This window comes from Aptenodytes forsteri, unplaced genomic scaffold, assembly GCF_000699145.1.
Source record: "Aptenodytes forsteri isolate BGI_AS27 unplaced genomic scaffold, ASM69914v1 Scaffold73, whole genome shotgun sequence".
NCBI classification, from domain to species: Eukaryota; Metazoa; Chordata; class Aves; order Sphenisciformes; family Spheniscidae; genus Aptenodytes; species Aptenodytes forsteri.
This window is the reverse complement of record NW_008796215.1, coordinates 2,226,164-2,254,056: the sequence shown is the minus strand read 5'-3', so window position 1 is coordinate 2,254,056 and position 27,893 is coordinate 2,226,164. Positions and strand designations below refer to the sequence as shown.

At 40.6% G+C, this 27,893-nt stretch overlaps 1 protein-coding gene across 1 annotated transcript in view; it reads left to right on the top strand.

Moving 5' to 3' along the window:
* The first annotated feature begins 980 nt into the window (after positions 1 to 980).
* The window catches only part of NTF3 (neurotrophin 3), a 53,578-nt gene continuing 26,665 nt past the window's right edge, over positions 981 to 27,893 (top strand). Inside the window, exon 1 of the mRNA XM_009288503.1 lies at positions 981 to 1,101. Coding sequence (XP_009286778.1) covers positions 1,084 to 1,101 — 18 coding nt within the window. The 5' untranslated portion in view covers positions 981 to 1,083. The remainder of the gene's footprint in view (positions 1,102 to 27,893) is intronic.

Below are 27,893 nucleotides of genomic sequence, written 5' to 3'. Positions count from 1 at the left end.
AATTTATCAGCCATCTCTGTGAGCAATCACTCTAAATAAAAAGTTTGGAAACCAGTCACTGCTGGTTGCTGATGAACTTTCCATGTTTTTGGCACTCTCCATCCTTTACTTAATGGACTAATCTGCAAATCAAAACAGAATCTGGACACAAATATCTGGACACAAATCCATCCTAAGGTCTGTTCTTAACAGTGGATATTTCTCCCAACACTTATTTTTGTGTCATGGGAGGTGACTTGGTTGACAGAAATGCTGTCCAAAGAAATAAATTTCTGTAAGATTTGGAAGTAATAAAAAATATAAAATAAAAAAAAGGAGCCAGAGGGAGAGAGCAGAGGCTTGTGGCATTCTAGTTCTGTCTCTCTATTTCACCTGTTTTACATGTCCTATAATGACTTCTGAATATGGGTAAGAATAACAACACATGCTGGCAGTTTGACCAAAGGGTGTGCGTGTGCATGTGTGTGAGTGTGCGTGTGGGAGACAGAGAGTATGGGGGAAAGGGTGGGGGGTGAGTAGATGGACCATTAGAGTGCAAACACAGAGACATTCCTGCAATAAAATACTTGTCTTCTGAGAATCGCAGTCCGGAAGAGATAGTTATGATTTAACAAAAGAATTCTCTAAAATGTTCCCTGGTGCTAATACTGTTCTTAATAATATGAAAAGATTTTGCCAGGAAGAGGAATAAAACAGTCAATTGGATTAAAAAAAAAAATAGGCACATGATGGTTTTTTTAGAGCACACAGGGGAAAAAATGACCTTTATGACGGTTTTGTCATTTTCAAAAAAAATGCCTCATTCTCTGAAATTCCCCAACCAGGCAAGTTTATTATAAATGGTAGGTAGGGAAAGCAGAGTGTGGCAATAAAGGGGTTAATCTGCAGAGCACAGAGCCATCTGGCTGAGCTGGTTTGTTATAATCGAGCAGATTATGTTCACGGGACTCAGAGTTTAAGGCTCCTCTCCCATAGAGCAACTCTGCACAACCCAAGCAGACCAACTTTGGGACTTTGAATGAACATATTTACATCCACCTTTCTCTTCATGTCGACTTTTCTGGAAACATTCACACGGATGCCATGGTTACTCCTACCACGGTAAGAGAAATTTGACGTTTTCTAATAGGGTCCTAAGAGGGCGGGGAGGAGAGGGGGGGGAGAGGGGTCCTTTGCAGAAGTATAATGGGGAGGAGGGGGGGTCTTGTAAGCAGTAGATCTGTCCCAAATGTTGTTGCCTTTCCCATTGTGCCTCCTCCTTCCCCCACCCCTACTTGCCCTATAGCTTGCTTCAGTCCTGAGGTTCCTCTCTCCTCCTGCTCTGCACGCTGTTGTTCAGGTCCCTGGCAAGAAAACAGCAGAGGAGAAATATGAGGTGCTAAAGGAATTTGATTTAAGAGGCAAAAGTAAAGGATACTCTTGGTTTTATTTTAAGAAGGAAACCAGCAACTTCAGATATAACAAAAGGGGTTGCAAATCTTGAGCGTGGATTGCAAGAACCAGCCTCAGCATACGTAGCATGCTTGCCCTCAGGGAAAGTTAGAGCCCATGACAAGTAAAGTCAAAATTCCCAATTTCTAGACCTCGCCTGTCTCAGGTAACTAACTTCACTGGAGCTTTCTTTTTTTGTGTGTGCCAGACACTGGAAACCCTATTCGTGACCTTTGAATCAAGCCCCATTCTCCTCAAACCCAAACACTAAATTCTCTGGGAGGAACTGGAGATCAAAGGATTCCTTACACATCTGTGTCTAGGTGAAAAAGATACACTCACTTTGTGCTAGGATGGCAGGAAAACTATTCTTACGCTGCAATTTCCAGCGTTTGGTAAGTGCCTTCTAGGAATGCGGCACACAACTAATCAACACAGACGCACATATAGAGAGCAAAATAGAAAGCTGTTTCCCGTCTAAACAGCTGAAATGCAGCTTAAAGCGTCAGTTACTGGCGAGTCCTTATGGAGACACCAAACTGCTATTAGCCAAGAGGGGAAAAAGTCCTTGAATGGTTTAGATAGTTTTCTGATCAGTTCTTAATCCTTCATTAAAATAAACGGGAAAGCTCTGTGTTGGTCCTATCTCTTGAACTATAAATATGCAGTATCTGGAGAGATGGATATTTTGGATTGAATAGGGCTGCTATGCGCACATTCTCTGGTTCCTATATTGCAAAACCAGTTATTTAGAGATGAGTGTGTGTGTGTGAGGGGGGTTGCTTCCCCCCCCTTTTTAAATAGACAGGGATGTGTGCTATATGGTCCAGTCAATTGTTATGAGCTACAACCTTTCAGAAAGCACTCTTTGCTCTTAGGCTCATGTGATTTGTTGCATGAGGAGTGCAAATGGTATGTAAAGTTTGCCTTTACATTGTGCCTTCAGGAAAATACCCAGGCAAATAGGAGAGACATTCTTAGGCACAGAAATACCTGATCTGTGCAAGCCTGTAAGTGGAGGAGTGGTGCAAGAAACACCTATAAATAAGATGTAAGAAAAAGGAAAACTTAATAATAAAAAAAAGAAAACCTCATTTTGTGGCAAGGCAGACAAAAGCAGTAGAGAATGGAAGAGAGTTCGGCATGGTTCCAGCTGCTTGTAGTAAAAAGACTGATCTTAGATACACATGTCAGTACCAGGAGCTCTGTGTGTGAGCTTGGCGGGGGGAGGAAAACTAGACGTGATTGCAGGTGATGGACCCAAAATATGGGGAGAAGAGGATGTACCAGCAGAGCCAGGAGGGAAGCACTTTGTGTAGAAGGGTGCTATATGTTGAGGTATGCAATACATGTAGGTTTAGGATTATTATTTTTTTTCCCCAGGGAACGAAGAACTAAATGGTACATAGAAAGATAGAATGAGTTTGGAGGGAAAATGTTATATACCAAAAATAAACTGCTATGTATTAAGTGTTCTGTGTTGGGGTAATGAGAGCAGGTAAGCCATGCAAGGGTTGTCAGCTTAAAAGGGGAACTGCTGCAGGTCAACTGGAAAAAAAGGGTCTTTGTGGGTGGAAAAAAGTTTAGGAGCTCAGAAGGAGAAGTAACACTTGAGAGGGATGGGAAGAGGTGCAGACTGGAGGCTGGGTGAGGATATGAAAGGGACATACAAGGATGCTAGGGTCCTTGTATCCCCTTGTATTCCCCCTGCAAGGGGAAGGTAGGGTATGGAGTGGGAGTGGAGGAGAAAGGTGAAAGCACAGGGCACAAAGGATGTTTGGAGGAGGAAGAAAAATGTGAACTATTGTCTATTTGGAGAAAGGTATGGAAAATAATCAGCTACATGATGCTTGTGGGGGGCGTCTAAAGGAGACACCTCTGATTCTGTCAAGAAATAGATATGAGGATGTATTTGCAAGGAAGGTGTTAGAGTATGAAAGAGAAAGCTTTCATGGTGATGGAAACACATGCCGAGGAGAGGAATGCAGAGGAAAAAATGAGCTGTATGGAGACAGGGTGTGGTGATGGGAAAAGGGTATAGGGACCCATAATGGTATGTGAGGGGGTAGTTGCTTAGAGAAATTTCAGAGGAGGTTGGAAGCCTGCTGGAGTAGTGCTATAGACATGTGCTGCCTGGTTGCAAGAGAGAGACAGACTGGGGAAAAAGCCGTGTGAAGGTGCTGTGAGGAAATGCAAGATAATGGAAATCATGGGGACAGGGTGAACTGTGACAGGACTATAAAGATGTGGCAGGTCTTGAGAAACATGAGAATTGGGGAAAATGAAGAATGTAGGAGGCATGAGGATGAAATTAAAAGCTGGGTTTTCTGTAAAGATGCCTGGGAAAAAGGTGGCTTAAAGGAGGTATAGGGAAAGAGATCACAGGGTGGGAGGAAATTTGGTTTTGTATCGCTTTGTAGGCAAACAGAGAAAGTAGTGCAAAGGTGCAGGAGTGGCTTGGCCAGCAGAATCAGAGGATGCCTCCTTACTGGGCAGTTGGGGTAACATAGGGGAAGAACAGGCAATATGTTACAGCGGAAGCAGTTGAGAAAAATAATGAAAAGTAAGGAATAATGGGAGGGGTGGGGAGGAGAAGAACACATACTCACATGTGTGTGAGCAATTTTCTGTTGAGAGAGACATAACAAATGTGCTTATATCTCTGTGGTAGGTACTGGCTAACTGAAGCAGCAAGAGGGAATGGAACAAATGTGCTAGCAGAGAAATGACTAAAGATATAAAGGGGTGGGAGGAGAAGGAATGGGAGGGATAACTACCTGCAGGGCTGTATAAGCCACATGGCTGTACTAAGGTCAAAAGTAAAGTGTGAAGTGTGTGGGGAGGTGAGTGGAGTTAGGAGCTGTAGGGCATGATGTGGAAGTGAATGGGAATGACAGTTCATGTTATGATGGGTGAAAAGCTTAGCGTAGGTTGACATATGATGGTGTGTTAGCAAGGAAAGTACCTGCCAGTTTGTGCCTGGTTGCAAGGGCTGTGGAAGGGAAGGTGAAAGGAGTGAAAAGTTGTGCCTCATAAGGGAGATTTGTGCACACAGCATGCTCAAAGTAAATGAGGGAATTACAGGTAAGGATTACAGACCTGGGCATGGGGCCTGGGAGAAAGAAGACAACTTATGGGGGAGGGAAGAGTGATGAGGAGTGGGAAAAAGTTTATGAAGACTTACGCCATCTGTAGTTATCTGCCTCTTAGTTTAAGGAAGTCTGTCTAAGTGTGCAAGGGGCCGTACATGCATGCATAGGAGGATGAGAGCAGGTTGGGAATTAAGTGCAAGGGGAGAGCAAGTAGGAGGCACAGGTAAATGCATACAGTCAGTGATGATATGTGCACGGATATATGAGATGTTGGGTTTGTGTGCAGGTCAGGGACAGATGTGTTCAGTGAGTGTTGTGCTTACATGACTGGCAGAGTTGTAGAGGGAGGCATGTGATGAGAACGACGCAGCCAGTCTGCAGGAAGAAGCTGAAATCAGTGAGAAGCATGTAAGAGTACTGAGTTGCTGTAAGGGACGTACGTCTGTGTGGAAGTTACAAACACGCACCCAGGAAGCTGTGCTGATGTGTAAGATGACTATCGGAGGCTGACTGGAGAATCACGTGTCCACTGCATTTGTGGCACAATGCTCCATGTTGAAATAAGTTATGTAAGACACACAACAGAAGTGAGTTTTGCGAGTGCTAAGAAGGAATGTTTGCATTGAGAAGGAGGGTAGGGAAAGATGACTAACTGAGAAAATGGTTTGGTGTGTGGGTAGCAATAGGACTGAACGTGTGCTAGATGTGCTTGCCTTCTGCATGGCATGCACAGCAGGCAGACTCTCCTTTAGAGATTTTGCAGGCTTTTTCTAAAGAACTAGTGAATAATCTTGAGAAAATCCCAGGATGTCTAACTAAAATATTTATGCCAGCTTCATTTGGAGGCATATCAATGCACCTTATTTTCATGCCTTAAAACTTTAATATGCTACTGCTGGCACAAAATGGTGGAGAGATTTCTCTAGGACCAGTTAACAGGGCTACTAGGTAGTTAACAGGGCTGTTGGATGAACAGCCATCAGGTTGAAGTACACATAGGGAGTACAGATGTCAGTCAAAGAAAACAAGAAAGTACTAGCTTTCTCCATGGCTTGAAGCAGTACTGGAGTAATGTGCAGCTGGTTGAAGCTTGAAAACATAGGATACATCTTGGGTGTGAGAGAGAAACACTAAGAATGACTTTCCCTTCAAAACAATCACATATATTGACAACGTCTGTTCTTCTAATCTGTTCTACAAACATCTTCAAATTGTCCGGCTTGCCTAGGGCTTCAGTGTCTTCTTAAGCACTGTCCTATACTGGGTAGGAAAGTGGTCATTTCCATCCATAGCTGATCAGAAGATTGTGAGTAATCCTGCAACACTTGCACTGGGAGAAGACAGTCTGATCACACCAAACCGCTAGGCTTGAAGGCTGAAGCCTCTGGGCCCAGACCTTATGTAGCACCAGTCACATGAAAGTTCATGGAGCCCTTTCCGGTTTATTCCAGGGATCAATTCCTGCCAAAAAAATAGGTAGCCTGTAAAACACTTAGCTAATAGGCAGTTAGTGCTTGTGCATCCGTGGGCTGTGTTGGGAACCCGTTGTCCTACTTTATGCACTGGTTTCCCACTGCGGAGTCCAGTTCAAGCTCTCTAGCTGGATAATTTTTCCTGGCAGTGCTTGGAGCTGGTTGTAGTCAGCGGAAAGCCCCTTTCTCCTCTGGTGGCGGTGAGCTTCCCACCACGGCAGGTTGTGGGCAGTGGGGGCAGTGAAGCGGTTGTCCATGAGGGGGAGACGCATGACTGCAGCCAGCGGTCCCAGCCACTGGGATTCAGCTGGGCTGAAAACACAGACTGCAGCCTGCTCAGCCCACTGCCACCATCGTGGCCCAGGGTAATGCCCTGGCCTCTGACCGCTCCACTTCCTCCCCGCCTAATCGCTGAGAAAATAAAAAGCAAACGGTGACATCAACCTGCCAGCTGGCCGGGAAAAGAGAAAGGGATTGATGGGTACAATTAGTGCTGGATTGTTGCAGGAAGGGGATCAAAGCATGAGCAACCGAGCTGTGTTCGAGTGCGAAGAACATGGGGTATCTATGCCCGCCTGGACTCCTTTGTAGCCATGACACAGCCAGAGAAATGTGTTTGCAAGGGCTGGAACATCTGGGCATCCCTGCAGATGTTTGCTGGTGCAGGGCCATGTGTGTGTCTCCTTGTGGTGACTAGGAGCGGACAGTGGAAAGAAGCAGCATGTGGGCAGGGATGACAGGCAGCTGTTTCTGTGTGGGAGACAGCCATCCCTGTTCGTACATCTGTCGGTGGGGGATGTGGGGATAAGTCACTTTCTGAGGGGACAGATGGGATGTGCGTGTGAAGAGAGAAGTGGTAAGGGTGGATATGGAGTAGTTTCAAGGTTGTGACATGAGTGCTAGAGGGAATATACAGAGCTATGTGCCTGATTGTATCATGAGCCTTAAGTCCATAGGGGAAGGGGACTCCTCCGTGGAAAGCCTCGAGGAAGATTATACTTCCCGAGGAATTAAAAGAAAAACACACCAAGCATCCAGTTCAGTTAAGACTCTCCTTCTGTCCTTCACATAGTACAAGCATCTTGCTGCGTGAGCAAGCTAAGCCAGGTGGCCCTTTCCTTTGGGCAGCAAGCATTTGGAAAGATCAGAACAAGACCATATACTCCCCCCTCTCTTATCTTTCTCTCCCTCTCTCTCCTCTTCACCTCTTCACACACACACAGAAGGGTCTTTCCCAATTTGGCTTCTAAGTTTGTGTTTGAAATTTCCGCACATTGCGGAAATGCGCAATGAAGATATGTGTGAATGAGGACACTGGTGTGTTGGGGAAGGCTGTGTGTCTGTACGTGTTGAAACAAAGTTCATTGGTAACCATCTGGAGCTCAAAGAAGTAACCTGTTGGTTGCATTTCAATGCACATGGCAAGGATAGCAGGTAATTCCACGTTTCCATTAGGCAGTGCCGGGAAACTGGTGTGCGTGACTCATTGCCACTCTGCCTGTACTTTAGAGTCATCGCCCGCCTCGCCATGTAAATACACAGATTCCATAGGACAAGCTCCGTTTGTGTTATCTGTTACAAACCTGTACCAGAGGTGATGAAAACATTCTTGGAGGATTGCATTCTACAGGGTAAGATTTGCAGCACTCCTCCAACATTTTCTGTGCTTCAACTGCGCGTGTTGCCCACAATGGAACCACAGCAATAAATGCGTTTCTTCTCAGTTGCTCTTTCACACCTTTCAGCAATAAATTCCTTTATTTTGGGCTTGTCCCTGCTATAGATTTTACATCTTTTATCTTACATTAGCTGAGTTAGCATGTGAGAAACTGTTAATCTAGTTAACTCAGAAATATATATTTCTAGGTTATGCCCAACAAAAATTCACCCACATTTGCCAGAAGTCTAAATTGATATCATCAGAGGTAACTGGCAATTGACTGGGGAGTTACAGAAGGACGAAGTACATTGTACTCTACGTGAATGTTTAAAGGCTCGTCTACACTCAGAAGTGAATTCAGGTTGTGAGTGTGAAATTTAAGCCCAACAGCTGCTTCTGAATAACTCTGTTGTTAGACAAGTTCTGAGATAGCATCCTCTCCTGTGGCTTCTGCCTCAGCCAGGAGGTGAACAAGCACACTCTCAAGACGAAAGCAGCTTTTGTCCTCTTGAGAGATGGGATTTGGACAGTATTCGGTTTCTGCTCCAAACCAAGATCAGCTGTTATGGCTTTTAGCTGTCAAAAACAGACCTCATAAATTCTATGGAGACATTTAACCAGTTTTACCAGTATGTTGTATTTGAGGTAAACATATAGTACCACTAGATGCTGAGATCTGTGATGAGCTTGGTTTCAGAAATACTAATGATAATGATAAAATCAATGCCTTAGGGGAATAAAATAGAGAATGTATTATCAACTGAGTCAAAAAAATGCTCCTTAGATGCAAAAGCTACAGCAGAAATATCTAAGAAATGCTTTGGAAGAATGTGGAAACGTCTGTGTGTGTCCTCTCTCTACCATTTCCCACACTTTCCTACCCACTACTAGCACGTAAGTGGTATGCACAAAACCAAACTGCAAGGTAGCAGCAAAAATAAAGTCCAGTGACACCATTTTAGCAAAAGATAAACTTTACCCTGCTCTGGATTAGGTACCAAAAACATGGTCATTAAGAGGGACATGCCATTTCATGTGCTGGGGGTCTTTCCTGGATTTGTACATTCAAAAGTTAGAAAATATTTATTCAGTTCATTGTTTTCAGCTCCTGTGATAAGTACAAAACTATTTCCTCCAATCATTTCTCAAACAATTTGCACAGTCTTATTTTACAGAACTGACTTGTTAAATGGATAGTGCAGACAACTCCATAGGACAGGTTTTCTTTGCTGTTTATTGATATTTGCATGTTCTCTCACTTAGATCCCCCAACATCTTGAGCAACTTTCCTTCCTTTTTGCTGTTTATTAAATATACTTCTCAAATACTTGACACGAGCTGTTGTTCTTTGTTTAATCCCAATCTACTTACAGAGTGCATATGAATTTTTTTTTCTTTCAGCCTTTTCTTCTTTACTTTTTTTAATCATGCTTTTTTCAGTTTTCTGTCTTCCCTCAATTTCATCCACATCTTTGTGGCACTAGAACGTCCAGGAGTAAAGCTGACATTCCAAAAGCAGGAAGACCTCTTTCATCTCTTTGTCTGATACCACCTTGTATTTGCATGTGCCTTCTGTAATTATACTGACTTGCACTCTCTAGTTCTCTCTTCTCTTTCTCTCTTCTGCTATAAAAGAACGTCTGTGTAATAAATCCAGCACTAATTTATTGTTTAAATTATGGCTAGCTAATTTTCAATATTATGCCTTTCCAACTTCCTCTCTGACATTTAATATAGGTGCTTTGAATTGATTTTCCCTAGACTTATTATCTTGGGCTTTTCCACTCTGAGCCTCTTATTTTCTGCCCATTTTTCTAACCACTCTCTGTCCTTCTATATAACAATTTTTTTTCTATCCTTTCCATCCATTTGCAGCCCATTCCTTCTCTATTGTTTTATTTTTCTGCAGCTGTACCCCTTAATGCTTTCAGACTGCTCAGTGATACAACTGAAAAGAGCGGTAGGTCGCCAGACACTACCCCAGCCTTGATAGTCATCATTTACCAGCATCCTGTTTTATGGCTTATATCCAGTTTTCAGACCAGGTTTGTTTTGCAGAGTGTGTAGGAGACACGTATAAGCTGAATGTACATATGTGTGGGGATAATGCATGCATGCATGTGTGTGAATGGAAGAGGAGGAGTCAATATGTGACTGCTCTGCGAGAACACTGCATCCTATTTCTTTGTCCTCCTTTTTCTGGCCTTCCTAACACTGTCCTTTTCCTAGCACTGTCCTTCCTCTTCATGTCCTTACATGTCCCCTTTAGGCCATGTAAGACTGCCATATAATTGCTCTTTGTTGCATTGACCAACTCATTGTCCCTCTTGGAATTTTTCTACAAACTTCTGCCTGCTTTCCTGTCAGGGAGTCAGGCATCTTGTCATCACACCAGCATGCTGAGTAACTCTTTCTCCACCTCAGTTCTGCCATTCACACAAGCAGTATCTGTTCACGGGACCGGCTCCCTCACAATGGTCCCACCTCATCCTTCCTGACCACCATGGACCCCACCCACTTGCCCTCTACTTTCAGTTCTCTCTTAAGCACCAATTTCTTTTGTAACACAAGGAAAACAGCTGACTTAGACTGGAAGAAGAGAGATCCCTCAAGACTTTGGACAAAATATATCTCTTTTTGAAAAAAATATAAGGAAAAGAAATTTTCATGTGATGAGGAATGCATGTTATTAAAACATCCCCTGTTCACAGGGACTACCTAGCAGCTTCTTCAGATATATACGAAGTTGAAAGCAGCTGTAGTTAAAAATTCCTTGGCATTAGTACCAATAAGAGCTATCAAATTTTTGAACCTGACGGCCCTAAGGCCCAGAAAGCAGGATTTTTACAGAGTTGACACTTCTTTCAGAAGTGAATGGAAGTTTTAGCATCAATAGTAGTAGAAGCAGTTAATCCAATACTATGAGGATCTGAAAGTCCTACAAATTAGAACTCTTTTAAATATTCTCAGCCTCGTAAATAAGAATATAAATACTTCTACTTTACAAGTCTGTGTGTTAAAGAAGAGTCACCCTTTCTGCTCAGGTGTGTGGTGAGTACCACCATCTGCAAAAACATCCTTCAGTTCTTCTGTGCGGCACCTACACATAAAGCAGCCCACATGAAGCAGGTTTTGCATGCCAGTGCTTGACGCCATATCCTGGCCCTGCTTTATTTATTAGTATAGGTCTGACCTGAAACTCAGCCCTGGAGAGACTGTGTACTGGTGGTATAGGGTGGCTGGTATAGTCTGGCTGCTTCTGTTAGCAAGCATGATTTGCAACAGATAATTTTACGTAGTGAAACTCTTTCTGAGAGTTGGCAAATATCTCACTGTATCAGAACACCTTTAAGAAGTATTGCCTTAGTATGTCATTCTTCCTGGATGGGCTCTATATGTACTTAGAAAAAAGGTTGAATCAATTTATTAATACAAATCTATTCATGAAGCAATCTGGACAGAGACTTTATTTTTCTGCTGAGAGGTTGTATTTTCTGTATTCGAACTGCCTTTACAAGATTGAAACACTCAAGAACAGTGTTTAGCTTTTGTGTTGAAAGAGTAGCAATTACAGACTCTGAGAAAAGCAAAACAATCTAAATACTACTACAGGATGAGCTTGGGTGGGTTTTTTTGTTTTTAACAAAACAAAACAAAAACAAACAAAAACTTCATGGAGTTAAATCTTGCCCTGGGAAGCTAAAGCTGCTTTTCACATCTGTTAGGATAGGGAGTGGTCTCCCTTGCAAGAGTTTGCATTTTGGGGGAACAGATATGTTTTTAAAGTCCAGTGAAATATTCTGATTTTTCTAATTTTTTTTTTTGTCTTTCCTTTACTAGGAAATCTTCCTCTTCATTTTGCTTTTTTCTCATAGTTTGTTCTCATTTGCCTCATTCCTCTGAAAATAAAGCTGGTGACTTTTCAGTGTTTGCTGTCCTTTGAACCACCATTAAGCAAATCTGATTGGTTTAGTTGTTCTTTGGTGAGTTAATTTGTTTACCTTAATTGTTCTCTCTGTCTCTGGTTCAGATTGTGCCTTTACTGACTCAGCCTCTGATGACAGGATTGACACCAGCACCTCCACTGAACTCAATCCATTTCTTTCTGATTTACAAAGAATAGGGAGTCCCCAGCTGAGCAAATGTGGAAATCCACCTGACTGCAGGCCAAATTCTGACCTCAGTTGCACCCAAGCAATCCCAGTAAAATTAGTGAGACTGTAACCAAACTTTAAATTTTAGTCTTGGTGTTTGTTATTTTAAAACCATGGATGCACATCCAAAGCATTTTAGTATGTTGAATCATAGAAATCAGAGAGGGAAAGAGAATATGCCTATATTAGATGACTGGTATACTTGATTGGAAAAATTGTAGCAAATCCATTTCTTTGCTGCAATTTGCCAGTTCCTCAGAAACAACCCATTCCCCTCTTTGTTCTACTAAATCTCAACTAAGTCACCCTGGACACCAAAGTTTAAAAACCTGGCAGGCTTCCTCCTTGCTCAAAACCCTGTCTCCTTTTTGACCCATCTGTTGGCTGCTAGAGACACCAGACATCCACAGACCAGGAAACTGGTACTTGCAGCTACAAGGACAAAGCCAGTGAAGCCTGTTGCCCTGGAGCAACCCAGGGCATGATACTGTCCCCTCACAGGGGACTCTGAAAGCTGCTCGACTTAGGAGGTCAAGTGGAATTCCTCAGAACTGGAGAATTAAAACCAACAAAATCCATCTCCTAGTACAGTCTAATACCTCCTAATAAGGTCTGTGGTCCTAAGATCCCAGCCAGCCAGATAGCATATTCTTCAAAGCTCTGTCATATCTAATTTTAAATTCATCAAGTGACTGGGCTTCCATCACTCCACTTAAAATCGTCATAACATCCCCCATCAAACTTGAGTGCCACTCGTTACTACAATATTGAGTGCTTTTCCATGTAAAAGTTGTTAGCAACAACACAGTCCTGGGTGGCAGTAGGATGGCTGGCAAGACATGTTTTTAGAGTACAGGTTTGTTTTCAATTTTAGTTTTTCATTAGTTAACTTCTAGTGGTCATTTTTATTATGACATTCTTTGAGGAAGAAGTGAAAATAACAGAAATATTTTAATATTTTGACAAATAATCAGTTCTTGGAGAATGGCTTTTTTTCAAGAGAAAGGCTTAGCAGCATCTCCCAAAGATAATTGAGGTATGTCTATAGTCTAGCGGTAACCTGGTGTCGTGGTTTAACCTCAGTTGGCAACTGAGCACCACACAGCTGCTCGCTCACTCTCCCGCCCTGGTGGGATGGGGGAGAGAATTGAAAGAGTAAAAGTGAGAAAACTTGTGGGTTGAGATAAAAACAGTTTAATAATTGAAATAAAATAAAATAATAATAATAATAGTAATAATAATAAGAAGAATATACAAAGCAAGTGATGCACAATGCAACTGCTCACCACCCACCGACCGATGCCCAGCCAGTCCCCGAGCAGCAGCCCCCCCGGCCAGCTTTCCCCCAGTTTATATGCTGAGCATGACGTCACATGGCATGGAATATCCCTTTGGCCAGTTTGGGTCAGCTGTCCTGGCTGTGCCCCCTCCCAGCTTCTTGTGCACCTCCAGCCTTCTAAGTCGGTAGAGCATGGGAAGCTGAAAAGTCCTCGGCTAGTGCAAGCACTACTTAGCAACAACTAAAACATTTGTGTGTTATCAACATTATTCTCATACGAAATCCAAAACACAGCACTGTACCAGCTACTAGGAAGAAAATTAACTCTATCCCAACCGAAACCAGGACACCTGGACAGAGATCCAGAAAGTAACTTTATACAAATTGGCATGCCTACACAATATAGCACCTTGCTCAAGGAAAGTCTCCTGATCCTCCAATCAATTAGCAAAACTGCACCAGGATAACTAACCTTACTTCTGCTTGGATGGCATTGCAAAGCTCTCCAGAAGCAAATTGCCCAAAGACTCTCTGTAGGTTGGTGTTAAGACATCCTCATGTGTAAAGAAGCTCAGGTGGAGCGGAAAAGACAGCACTTTATGAGCCAGCACCCTGCAGTGCCTGCAGCACAAGCACAGGCTGTGCCATGCAGAAGACAGCCACAAAAACCCAGCCACTTCCTCTGCCATGTCCCTGCAAACATGCTGAGGCTCCTCTCAGGTATCCAGATTGTTTGGTGGGGCACGTGAACTAAGCTACAGCCTTTTTCCAGTTCCCTCAGGACAACATGCTCTTTTAGGATGACTGGAGTCAGAAATCTTCTTGGTCCTCTAAGGGAACTGTGCCAAATCATTGGCAAGAAAAAGGTACGGACATCTTGCTATTTAAGATGTTCAAATGTGTGCACACATGGGTACCACAGCCTTCCTTCAGCCAGGTCCATAAATTTGATTATTTTAATTTTTATTCATAAATATCCCTAGAGACTTGTTTATTCTAATTGCTTTCTGAATTTGCTCCAGATTAACTGATATTTTTTAGTAACACATGGAAACTCATAGACTACAAAGTAGCATCGAAAATGACTTCCTGGTTACCTGGCAGATTTCCATTGATGGATTTAACTTTGGTTTTTTCTGTCTTTTCCCGTCCATCAGCTTCTATCATCCTCCTGCTGAATTTTCTTGAATAGTCAGTTGCTAGCTCTGGAGATAACTAGCTTAACAGAGGCCTAATTCTGACCCCACTTACATGGAAGAAGCCTGATGGATGCCCAGGGAATAAGTTAATCTTGAGGCAGTGAAAATTTAGACCAGAGTCAAGACCTGAGAACTCAACAGAGAAACTACTGCAAATAACCAGGGAAATGAGAGTGGTTGTTTCTGCACAAAAAGTTTTTGTAATGTAGAAACAGTTTTCCAGATCTGAACTAGCAAAATTTCATCTGAAATTCTGCTCTGACCTGTCTACTGCTAGATGGCATCAAATGTTATCTAATCACAAGTCTGATACCACTCTTGTTTGCTTGCTTGCTTGCTTGTTTTGTTTACTCTTTTTGCAAGTATGTGCTGATGTGATGACTCCAGGTCTTTCAATTTTTCCATCCATGAATTTCATCCAGATGAATTATCTCAGGCAAAACCTGAAAAATAAAAGCAGGCATTTTACCTTTGATCTGAGGCAAACAATCGTAGGTGCCATCACCAGCCTTCCACAGGAACGTGGTCCAGAATAAAGGACTTGAAAAGAATCTCAAAGATCCTTCTAAAAGCCATGAAATGTTTTAGCGATTTCATTTTTTCCTTCCTTTTTCTTAGTGAAAAGGAACAGATGGGAACAGAAGTAAACTCTGCCATCTGGAAAGACTGAAAGATTAGTATGAAAAGGGCCAGGTGTCAAGTTTGTTCAGCACCAGCCCATCTTTGCCAATTATCAACATCAAAACCTAGTCTCAGCAAGGGCTAAATTACACTAAAGATGAATGATTTTGGAAAGCCATTTTTTGAGTATCTTTTTGTTATCTAGTTGTTCAACTATCTTGAAAACTACACAGTTATGCACAGAAACACAAAAGAAATTCATTTGAAGTTTTATCTCTTGTATCACAGGAAATTCAGTGCCTTGGTCTTTCCTACACTACATTTAACACTGCAGTCTGGATTCCAGTTAAAGTCCATTAACTGTGTCATAATCTTTTAATATTATGCTAATTAGAATTTATTTATGGGTAATTTGGACCTTGTTCTTATAACAATTTGAAATGGAAATATAGCACCTGTAAATCTTATTTGAGTGGGAAATCAGAAGACTAAAATCCATCATAGGTCTGTTCAGTTGCTCAATGGTGTCTGATTCACTGACTTTTCTGCTTTAGATATTGGAAATTACATGTGTATATGTAATACATATATATATGTATTATACATATATACATGTACATGTACACACATATATATGTGCATATATATATGTGCACTGACTGTACATAGAACAAGACTGAAGATGTCCTGTTCCTTATCTGAGTAGATTTTCTTTTTTTTTTTTTACATTATAATTATGAGAATTCACAATGCCTTTGGTTTTAATCTTATGATTACATAAGCAGGTATTCTTGCTTTAAACTTTCCATTGAAGGACATTTGAGCAAATAATATACCTTCTCCGTACTAATGAGACTGGTAATACAGACCCCCAAAAATACATTTTCCCCCAGAATACACAAATAAACAACCTGTGTCAACCTTGGACCATGGATCTAAGTTCTGGGAAATCACCATCATTGGTGGTGTGAATTCCATTTTTAAAAGCTTTTTTTGTCTGTGTTTCAATCTTCCTACACTCCTTTGAGGTAAACATATTGCATCTCTGTCTCACATCTTCCACTTGTATGTACAGTATCTCTTAACTTAAATTTAGGGACAACCTTGGAATAAAACACTGTCACATAGCACCATAACATTCCTTGAAGCTTTCCCATCATTTCAAGTTTCACTTAAACTTGGGCACAAAAGCAAAATGTGTAAGTCAGAGTTTTAATTTGGATTCAAGGTAATGTTCCAGCTAATATATATAAAAAGCTATTCAACAGTTCCAACCAATACTTCTTTTCTTCAACCATGCAGAATTCATACACACTGAGTTTCTTGGTAAATATCCTCAGCCCGGTTTTGCCATCTTTTCCAGAACAATTTTGCTTCTAAGTTGCAAAACAAATCTTTCCAAAAGCTGGAGCTGCATAAGCTGGTACTTTTTTCCATGCATAATGCAATCATTTATGCTTCTTTTACAAGTTGGCTCTGATTGTCTTTTGTCAATTTTTGCTTGTAGTCCTCAATTTTCTCCTGTGTCTGCATGGTTCTATGGGTTTGTGGTTTGGTAACCCAGTCAGCTGTGGCCTTGCCTTGCTTTCCCTCCAAAACATGCAATTTGTTTTGTTTCTGCTGTGCAGCCTAGCAGTTTTTCATAGCTTTCTTTTTTTTTTCCCTAAATGTACATCAGGAGTTTGTAATTTTTTTTTTCTTTACTCAGTTTGACGCCTTTGTGCCCCATCACTATCTAAGCAGATAGGGTCCATGTACTCCCCTGAAATTGCTTGTGTGATTGAAAAAGTCTCAAATATGTTGTGTAAAAAAGTTTTGTCCCCATTGTTTTTTCTTTATGTGATGCTGATACCTTTCAAAATTTCTTTACCACAGTCTGGTAACTGCCTTGCTCCTCCTCTCTTAATGCCATGGTATGAAGCAAATCTAGGACCTCTGACCAAGCCTCCAAGACATAAAAGACATAATTATTGTTGCTTACATTCTTTTTTAATAGCATTCCTTATCTTTGTGAGAAGACAAATACTTGTTTGAATCTCTTCTGTTCGACTTCAGGAAAGGTTAAGCTCTTTGAGGACCTTTGGCATCTCTTTTCTCACTCATCATCTTCTTTCTGCTCTTGATACTCTACATATACTCTTCTTTTTTCTCCTGCTACAATGCACTGTGCCTTGATGATGGTTAGACAGAACTCAGACAGAAAAAGGAATTAAGGGAAAAGGCATCTCCTCATCCCTCTCTCAGAAAGACAGACATTGAAACTAACTTTTAATGGTTAAAATCAGTATTTTTTAAATGGTTTAGAGGCACTGAAAAAGAATGGCTGCATCAGGCTTCCAAACTACATCTCCAGTAGCGTACCATATAAGCCTACAGTCATGATTCACCACAACAGTTCGATCTGAGGTACTTTAATAAACCAGTTCTTAGAAATGTTATCTGTCAGGGGGCTCAGCCCAGAAGGAAGAGTCATGTCTTTGAATAAAATTGCTACAATATAATGTTGTACACAGAGAATTGTGTAATTTTTTATTGAGTTTGGGGAAACAAAATGTGTTGAGTTTGTTAAGAAAATATAAAGGAAATATCTCATTTGATGCAAATCACATGGAGTAAAAAGTTTACTGTTAGCATTTAAGATTTAATGGTGAAAATGAGAAAAATATTGCCTAATCATAAATATCTGATGGAGAACATAAATTGTACAGAAAGAATATTTACATGAGCACAATGAGAAATTTTCAGCTAGTTCTATTTCTAGTATTGCTGATCGCATCTGGCTAACAAGCATTAACCCTTAGTGCATAGTTTTCAGTCTGTATTAATCCACAATTTGATTTGAGAGAAACAGGCAAAACCACACCACATCATTGCCATGCAACGTGGTTGTATCACTGCAAATAGATTCTCTGCTGTGTTTGGTTCTAGTTGTGGAGGAAAGTCAATGAGCTTCTCAACATCAGAATCAAACTTATCTCCTATGAATGTCACCTATGCTAGTTTCTTTGGTTACGGGGGACAGAAAATAGAGGGGATGGAAAATTCCCCCCTCTTGTTGCTCTTGCATTGAAGAGTGCTGTAGATGATACTGGCATCAGCCATATCACCACTGTGTACTCTCACCATATTTAGAAAACGTGGAGACAATCTGGTAGTGAAAACATCAATGACTGGTCAAAATTAATGTTTCCCTCATTGTTGGCACTGCTAGAATCACTTCCCCTCTCCTCTACGTTAGGGCTCTTTTGTGGTTTTCAAAAAAATCAGCTTCTTTCTGAGAGATTTAACTGTATCTGCAATCACTGATGCCATTTCAGTATAAAGTGAAAGAACAAAGCCAAAGCAAATGTCTGCCAATTTCGACCCTTAAAAGTTGCTTTCAGCTAAAATCGAAACAGTTAACAGTAAGGTTATTTTAATTTTTTTTTTTTTTTTTTTTGAGGGAAATGCTGTGAACTTTGTCATGAGATTAATGGTTCATATCAACAGCACACCGGTGCGACATCACAATTTGTATCAGAAATGCTAAAAGTACAGTTCTAAGAATGAATTTTAAAAATGCTTCTTTCACAATTCCTCTCCAACTGAATGGGTATTGCCAATTACGATTCTTTCTTTAACTCATTTATAACTTCATTTATTTCTTGGCAGAACCAAATTTTAAAGAGTACCTCCTGCATTTATGAGGGTGATTGTAATCATGTTTTTTTAGCAGATGCAGTTCCTACTGGTACTCCCATCTTTCTTTGCTTCTCAGCCATTTCCACATTTCATTTATGTCCCTAACTTCATATTTAATCTAAGAATGCAAGCAGGTGAAAGATTTTATGCATGCAGATACCTCCTCATCTAGAAGGGAAAGAGGTTTGCTAGGTTTCAAACTCCGTGTCCCACTACAACATATATTAAAGTGGAATTTGAAATTAAGGAAGCAAGCTGCAAAATTTAGACTATGTCTCACTGATAAAAACAAGGAAACACCCTTTGCAAAATGATTCTAACCAATTACAGGGAAAGACACCTCTCAGGAACACAGGCTTGATACTTTCAGCTGTCCTGAATTAAATTATATTTAAATCTGTATTCTGAATACATGACCTTGATGTTATTCAACAGCTTTCAAAACAGAAGACATGTAGAACTTCATCAGATGATGATTTAACTGTTTTGTTTACTTGCCTTCCCATTTCATGAAAAGTTTTAAGTAACTCTGACCCTTGCTATGTTTCCTCCTAGATGTCATCATTCATACAAATTTAGTATAATGGTTATGTCTTCACTACAGGATTAAAATAATTCATCCACAATCCAAATTGTGTCAACTTTTCTTCAAACTCGTTCTTGGCAATATCTAATTCCCATGGAGTCAAAGTTCTTGTTCATGAAAGAAAAAAAAAAAAATTAAAAAAATGTTTCATTGTAAAGCCTGAAGTGTGAATTTAAAGCAAGCTATGAATTTACCAGCATGCCCATGTGTGCATAATCTGCTTCTGGTATATGAGTGTCTGGTTTTGAGTTTAAGATAAATTATTTTCCAAGTAACAAAGACTAAACCAAAACTAGTTGTTTGTTGGCAGTGACATGAATGAAGCCTGGTTTCTTATGAACTTGTGTCCTGTGCCTGTATTCCTTTCCTGAGCTTCACTCCCTTTCATTCTGCAGTACTTCAGCTTCCTCCTACTCTCCTGCTCTCACCTCCCTGTCCTGTAAGCACCTACACAGTGTTTTATCTCTTTTCCATGTTCTCTGACTACTAGCTTGGCAGGAGTCAGCGTGTGCTTTAGCTACTTGAGAGTGCTGCCTATGCTAATACACAGCCTAAAAGCTACTGACCTTGCAACACTTTGCTCTTTATGAATGAGACACTCACTAGCCTGAGTGTCTTCTTCCACCAATTATCACGAAACTTGTAGGAACTTAATATTTTTGAGAATTTTGCACCTCTATAGATTTGGTTAAGATAAACTTGCAAATTTAGAAATTACTGGGAGGGGATTAGCAGGCAATGTGATCATGCAAAATTTTCCTTAGTAAAACAGGCTAAAAAGACACAGTGGGAGTGCACAGGGGGAGTTGCAGGGTAAAACACTACCTATACTGCTAAAGAATACTTCTGTTCCACTAAATACTTTTATGTTTATTCTGTGATCAAACATAATTTTTTACAATTATTTAGGAGCAACTGGGGGTCAGTCCAGACTGTCTCTGAGTTGGAAAATTCTGAGGAAGCAGCAATCTCTTAATTCTTTTTTGTTTTCTGATGTTTACTTGTCCCAAAATAATTCAAAGATGGCTTTACCCTCTAGTTCACAAACAGGGTCAATCTGTTCTGCTGTTTCATTTTTTTTAATTGTACGCCACAGTACTGGAAGCACTTGATCACAGCCTAGAGTAAGAGCTTCAGTGCTGATAGCCCAGCTCATACAGTTGTCTCATTTAGTGCCTCTGTAAACCCAGTGAATTCAAAGATTGATAGTGGTGCTGGGTATTGCTCTGGGTCCTGGCACTGGGAAAAAAATGTACTTGTCTGACCACCTGATCACTACACCTGTTTCAGAGGGATCAGCAGTCCCTGAGAGTTCATAATCATGCTATTGGAGAAAACTGGGACCAAAGCTTTCAGACTCTTTCTCCCCACAACAAGTAGGAACTTGCACTAGCACACAGCTTTAAGTTAGTAAATTCCTTTTATCACATGATTGTAGAAGGGTGTGCATCTGAAAAATGCAACCCTTCTCACTGGGCATGGGCATGCATTTTTTCCCAATTCCATGCATCCCAAAGAAGAAGGTACTACTTGAGAGGCAGCACATTGTATCATATTATAGTGTGAGATCTTGTCATAGGACTTTATCTGTCAAACAAATGCCAGCTAAGTATCCCATATAACTGTGTGAGAGTCTTCAAGTCATGGGCTGAAGATACCAGTTGACAGACAGTGTTTGCCACAGAAGCAGCCCTGGATTCTTTACAAAGAATTGGATCAGCTTGTTCATGTGTTTTTAAATCCCTAAGTTCTACTAGTATCAACTCACTGGGATCCCTATTTTCACGTTGAACTCTTGCATTACAAATATTTTGTGGTGGGAATTTGTCAGGCAGTAGTCTGCCAATGTCATACCCACACAAATGCATTCACATCTGAACCAGTTTGAATGAATGTTTTAAGGAAGATTTCATGAGCTGTTATTAGTAATGCATTGCTAGGACCTAGATACTGCATGTTTTAATACTCTTCCTTTGGGTCTTATTAGTAACACATTGCTAAAACCTAGCACAGCCTTCTATCATTCATACACTCATTCACTCATTCATTCATTCATTCTTGCTTCTCTTATTCTTTGGGTTAGGTTAATTTTTTTCTTTATACTTTTCCATTAATTTGTTATATACTCAGCTTTTGGGGTATAACCTGATCCACTCAGATGAACAGAAAATTTTTGAGTGATTTCAGTTAGAACAGACTTCATCTTTCATGTATCAGTTGCAAAGCTCTCCTTGGCTTCCATCTCTAAAGATCCACAAATATAATAGTTGTGGACTCATTGATATGACCCTTCTTGCTTTTTAGATACAAAAATGCCATTTATATTGACCTGTGGAGTTTCAGGTTATAGGCGATGCATCTACTTAAAAAAAAAAAAAAAATTAGAAGTACAGTCTGAGAGAATAGAAACATTTTTTCTTGAACAGAAAAAAATTGCTTATCAAAATTGTTTTGTCGGTGTTCAGTACCCCTTTTTGTTTTGCTTTCCATAATAATTCCTTCAAGTTCATTCACTTTTAAAGGAATTTTGGACTTTGAGCCCAGAGTGGTTATTGCAAATTTGTAAAAATTAGTATCTGCAAGGGGACTTCTTGAAAGTGGAGTGTCCGTTGGAGAGGATGTGACAAACCCATTCCATACGTGAGTGATGCATCTAGCAGTACAGCCTGACATTTAAGCAGCCAAAGCAAGGGATAGGGTGAGCAGGGCCATCACTTCAGAAAGGCACCAAAAGGGATGTATGCTAGAGCTGTTGCCCTTCTCAAAAAGGAGGGCCTGCAGATCTCTGGGGATGCAGGAATCTCTGCTGGCAGCAGCTGGAAGGAGCCCAAAGAAGAAGGAAGGGAGGGCGAAGGGTTGCCAAAACAGGCTCCAAAGTGTCTTGCTGTGACTCTGACCAAGTGCTTGCAACAAACTCTCCAGGAATGAGTTCCAGCTCAAAAAAAGCAGTCACTTAGTGGAGGTTATTTGGCATGCCTGCCTGAATAACAAATTCACTGGGGCAGGGGCAGGGGTGTCGTAATCCACTTAAAACCAGTTCTCAAAGGCTGAAGCTCACCCCTTACAAAGAGCCAGCAATGGGCACTTCCACCACATTGGTCGCACTTACAGTCTATTATTCTGAGAACTTAGCCTGAGCCCAGCCTCCTTACTAGTCTTCTAACAGTGAGTTTCAGACAGAAGGAAGAAGGGAAATTCATTGAATATATTGCTTTTTCAGACATATTCATTCAGTTCTCCACACCTTAATGTTCTGCATTGATCCAGTGATATCTGGGCCACGTGTGGTGGTGTCAGCAGTATCCAAATTTGTGCAAATACCCATGAAATGTGGCTTATTATGCATAGTTTGGCAGTTTGACGTAGGTAGTCTGCCAAAATGAGACAAGAGCCTTATCAGAAGGAGACAGGAAATTCTCAAGCAAATTTGGGAGTTGACTTTTGAGTTAGGAGTGTTGACAGGCACAGATCCCTCTGTCTGGCAATTATCAATTCTCCCCCTTATAGCTGCAGAACAAATTGAAGCGTCTTCAGATTTTGGCTGGGCAGGAGGTGTGTTCAAGACTTTGTTCTCCAGAGCCATTCTAGTTCTGCAGTTCTGGTTCTGACTTTGGTCCAAAAGTGCAAGGGTCATATTCCCATGCTCCAGAAATCTCAGAGCAGCATCTGTTGCTTGTGAAAGATTTCCATCCAACATGGTAGAAATTTCAAAACATATGACAAGATTGCGACATTGGCAAATCAGAATATAAATTCAACTCTAGACTATATTTCATCCAGATCCAAAACACTGCCTAGGAAGTATTAGAGGTGCTGCTGCAGGTCAGTAAGCTGTTTTCCCTCTCAGGTATCTGTGGGGTTTTTTTGTCTTTTTCTCATCTGTGCATCACTTGGCTCTGCCAGATAACTAAGTAGTTGTGATCAACTTTAGTCATGAGGATACTCAAGTCTTTGTGTTAGTATCTTGTATGATTGCTTCAGCACCAGACAATACATTCAGACTCTAGTAGGAGTATGATTGGACACAAGGTGAATGACAGTTTTTCTTGAAGTGGAAAACTCACTCAATTTTCCGCTAAATTATTCTGTCCCTATCAGCAGTTTGTTATTTCCACAGACTTGGCTCATAAATATTGGATGTCTGCCTAGCTGGGAAATTGCATTTCCATTTTCAACACCTGCTATGTGCTAGACTTCTATGAGAGGGCTAGCTAGTTTTCTGCAAGGATGGGATACTTACAGTTAGAACTGCCACCCGTGACTATTGTTAAAAAGTGGTTAATGCTCATCCCAGTTTTACCTTTCCTGCAAGATTACTTCAGTTTGCTATTAATTTTGAAGTATGTTTGGGATTCTTACTTGACTTTTGTTGTTCTTATGATGTAACCACGTAACCATATCTCATGTGGACATAAAAGATTCTACATCCTTCCTTATAAACCCAGGCTATGATTTTGTTGGCCAATATCTCTCTCCACACCCAGCCTTTCACAGTGTGTTTGTTAGTGGCTGTTTAGCAAGATGCAAGTATTTGCATTTCATGGCGCTGTATCTATAGAGGCTGCAGAGAATTCAGCAGATCTACTGAGGTGTTACGTAAACAGAGGACATTTTTGATAATTGTAATTATACACGGTTGCACACAATTATTCATGGAAGCTCTGAAACCATCATTATATATTTTGTTTACCAGATCTCAATAACTATTTTAGTAAGACAGACAGATTCAGAGCTAAATTTATTCTCTGTCAGGCTGGCAAACCTGGATTTTTGCCCATACACAGCATGGGTACAAAATCAGTACGATATCTTGGGCTTTTCTTACACAATAATGCATAAATATGTAAATGCTGAACTATTTCCCCCCAGCCTTGCCAGAGCACACTGAATTACAGTGTCCCCTTAGTGCTATACACCATGGACATATCCTTCCCTGCCTCCTACTTACCTTTATCCTAAGGCTGAGACCTGCAAGGGCAACACAGGGGCATTCCTGCACAGTCTCAGTAGCCTCACCTCGATAAACAGATGCACACAGGCATGTATTATATCATTAACATGGCAGATCAGTGCATACCTTGTAGCCTAATGCAGCCTAAGATGCTGTTTTCATTTCCTATAGTTTAGGAAATCCAGCAAACTTAAACTGGTTGTTTTGGTTGTTAGGTTGTTTTAGGATCTGTTATCTTTTGCTTCCCAGTGAGTTTACAAAGGCAATGAATTCAGAAATAGACATTTATGCATAACTTGAAATAACGTATCACAGCATCTCTGTGCAAGTTGTGTCATCTATTAACCATAAATTTGCAAACACATTCTCATACATGAGACACACTTCTCTCTCCTCTTGCAGCAGCCCTAGGGTTCTCAAAAAGAAAAAGATCCAGTCAAGAAAATCACACAGACTCATAAATGGACATGGAGAGGTCACCATTCTCTTGCTGACAGACTCTTCCCTGTAAATAAATATCTGTTTATCTGTCTAGAGACACAGAGTTAAAATGACTGATGAGCACAGTGGCAGGAGATTCCTGTACTTTATGGATTTGTTGCTACAGCTTTCAAGTATGGGTTTAGCTTACAGCTGGCGGTAGAATAAAGATGAAAATGCAATTTCCTGCCTCTCAGACTGAGTGAAATACACCTGGGAATGAACAGGACTAGGGAACACAGTTGTCTGGAGTCCTTGAAATGGAGGCTGGGTGGCATTTAAGTTCTGCTGTGGCACTTTCCATAGGAGCACATTTATCCACTGTGTTCATTCCTCCGGACTATGCTAAAGGTTATCACCGTTCTAGCTTTTATACTAGTTTCAAACATTCACGCATTAATCAACAGAGATATGGCACTGAACTTTTCCTTGGAACTTCTGCATATTTACTGTCTTGCATGACATATGTATATATCATTACTGGATGTTGATAAGAACAAACGAGAAGGAAATATTTAACAGACGCAAACAAGCACTATACTTAGCATATGATTTATAAGTTTAAAATGGAGTCCAAATGCTAGTGGTGGGAGCCTTGTAAACTGCATATGCAGTATTATGTTCTGCATCACCACTTAAAAATGAAAAATTAAACATTACTTCCATTTACTTAGGCTACAATGAATATCTTTAGTGCTTTATGAATTACTGAGATGTGCTTTCATGCCAAGCTAAAAGAAAAGAAAAAAAAAACAAACCCAAACACCTACAAGAAAACTCAAGTCCCTCCACTTTACAAGGCTTTTCAAGTCAGAGACCAACATGTGCTTATGCCATCACAGTGCAGTCTGGCCCAAGACAAGACAAAACAAAGCATTGCAGAGTACACGAAAGCAAATTAATTCACTGGGAAAGTCCTTTGCAGGTCACTTCTGGAAGACAAAGAAAGTGATCTCCATTTTCAGCCCTCTCCAAAATAATCACTTACCAGCATTTCAGAAGGTTGGGTCAAGTGGTCTCAGTTGGAACCAATGGAAACACTTTCCAGTGTCAGACTTCCCTCTATGACAGCTAAAAATGGGGTTTTTAATGCAGAATAGCAGTGAAGGAGAAGAAAGGAAGCTTTCATATAAAAGGAAAGCATAAACAGAGAGAACATTCCTTCAGAGAAAGCAAAGCAAAGTAATTGATTTTTTTCTGCCCACTCTTAAAGTGAAAACATTAGGACCCCATAGACCAATCCAAATGAAGTTAATGGAGAGATTCTTAAGGACTTTGGTGGACTTTGGAGTTATACTGAACTTCTGGCGTTTCACGGACAGGCTGCTGACATATGGGTAGGAGGGATCCAGTCCTGTCCACCTTATTCCAGAAATAATGCAAGCAGTTGATCACAGACCTATGGGGTCATTCCCTGTTTGTCCCATGGAAAAAACTAGGTAGGTTTTTGTGGTGGTGACAGTTTTCTTCCTCTCTCCCCTTCACAATGAAAAGCAGGCATACAAAGCAAGACAACACTATTGAGGCAGATAGAAATCAAGAGGTAGAACAAGCTACGCTAGCTGGTGAAGTTATGGTGCTTGGGGAGACATGAAGCATTGCTGAGATGGAGTGTTTACAGAAAAAATCCCACAGCTCATATTTGTATTATGTATTTATAAATTCCTGGAACTCAATTTTATAGGGTTTTTGATTAATGGTTGTACTGCAGTTCAGCTCCAAGCCTATTGAACTTACTGTACTGGAACTGAGCAAGACATACACTAGCCAAATATGAACACTACTACTGGACTGTGATTTAAAGGTGGTTCATTGCTCAAAAGCATTGCTGTGGAGGCTCTGCTTATTGTACATGTAGAGCTCAAAGCTAAAGGAGGGCCTCTCAGTAGCCTTCTTAAAATCAAAGTCAGATATATATTTGTCTCGGATACCTCCATGGCAGAAGAGGTGAACATCAACGAAAAATGTGATTTCCCCATCACTTTTACAATAAAGTGGGTGCAGCTCTTGTTGATGTACGGATTCTCCTAATTATACATTTATGTCACTTCAATCACAGTATCTTCCAGGAGCATGGCCAAATGCTCGATTTTCTTATGCTGGTGGTGTATGCCAAGTGTTCCCACACTATGGTATTTGACATTAGTGCTGTTTCTCCCACACTTCAAGGAAGACATCTGTGGTTATGGCTGGCAAATGCCGACTTAATTGTTGATTATCATAATAATATAGTAAAAGCAGTCTCATTCTGCTGAGGTGGGAGTCACTTCATTAAATACAGGCCTTATGGCTATTACGATTTGTGAGGCGAAACTTGATGCCTGTAATCTCTTGGTATGCCAAATGAAGGCAATGTAAAATAAACCAAACTGGATGAGAAATCTGAAGGTTTGCCAATGTTGAGAGAAACTTCTGCAGTCCCCTGGGTTGTGGTCTTCCCAGACAATACAGCCTTCGGCTGTAAGATGGAATCACTTTAGAAGGTGCAAACTCTGTTCGATCCCAAGGCTGGTATGTGAGAACAGGATCACTGGGATATTTGACCCATCCTCTTACAATCACTTCTAGTGAAAAATAAAACAGAAGATTGATAATCGTTGTTGACAATACAAATCTTTAGAAAACATGAGGAACATTTGTGCTCCTTCTGAAAGCGTAGGGGTTAAGGCAACTAAATCTGTTTCATCTCACTTCTTTCTGAGTATAGCGTAAAGATGAAGCTGCATGTAGGCTTTGGAAATGCTCAGACTCTGTTAAGAGAATAGTCTCTTCTTCCATACACTGTGTAACAACAACAGCAAAAAGCAGCCTACCCCTCTACACACAGAGTAAATCCTAGAAAACTGAATTTGCAAGTAAAAATTAATACTGAAGAATTGTTTCTAAGAAAGATTTTCTCCTTTAGTAGTTTGGCTTTGTGTTTTTAAAAACACAAAACAGTTGCAATGATGCTGGCTTATTAAATAGTCCCAGTCCAAAAAAATGAAGTGTTATAGAGTTGCTGAAATTCATTTAATTACACTTTTGTGGCATAATGGGCTTAGTCTGTTTTTAATGAAAATGTTACTAGTTGTTATGACTGCTTGCATTTGGATGAATGTCCTTTATTATTAAGTCTAAAATATTACACATAGGTAATTAGCATGATCTATTTATGGCAGAATTACATCTTTTTTTGTTTTGTTTCTACTGGGTTTCTTCAGTACTCATCTTCAATTAACTTCATTTTTACTTAGCTCTTCTTATTTTCTTTGAGCTTTGCAAGGCATAGTGGCTGGTTTTTTTTC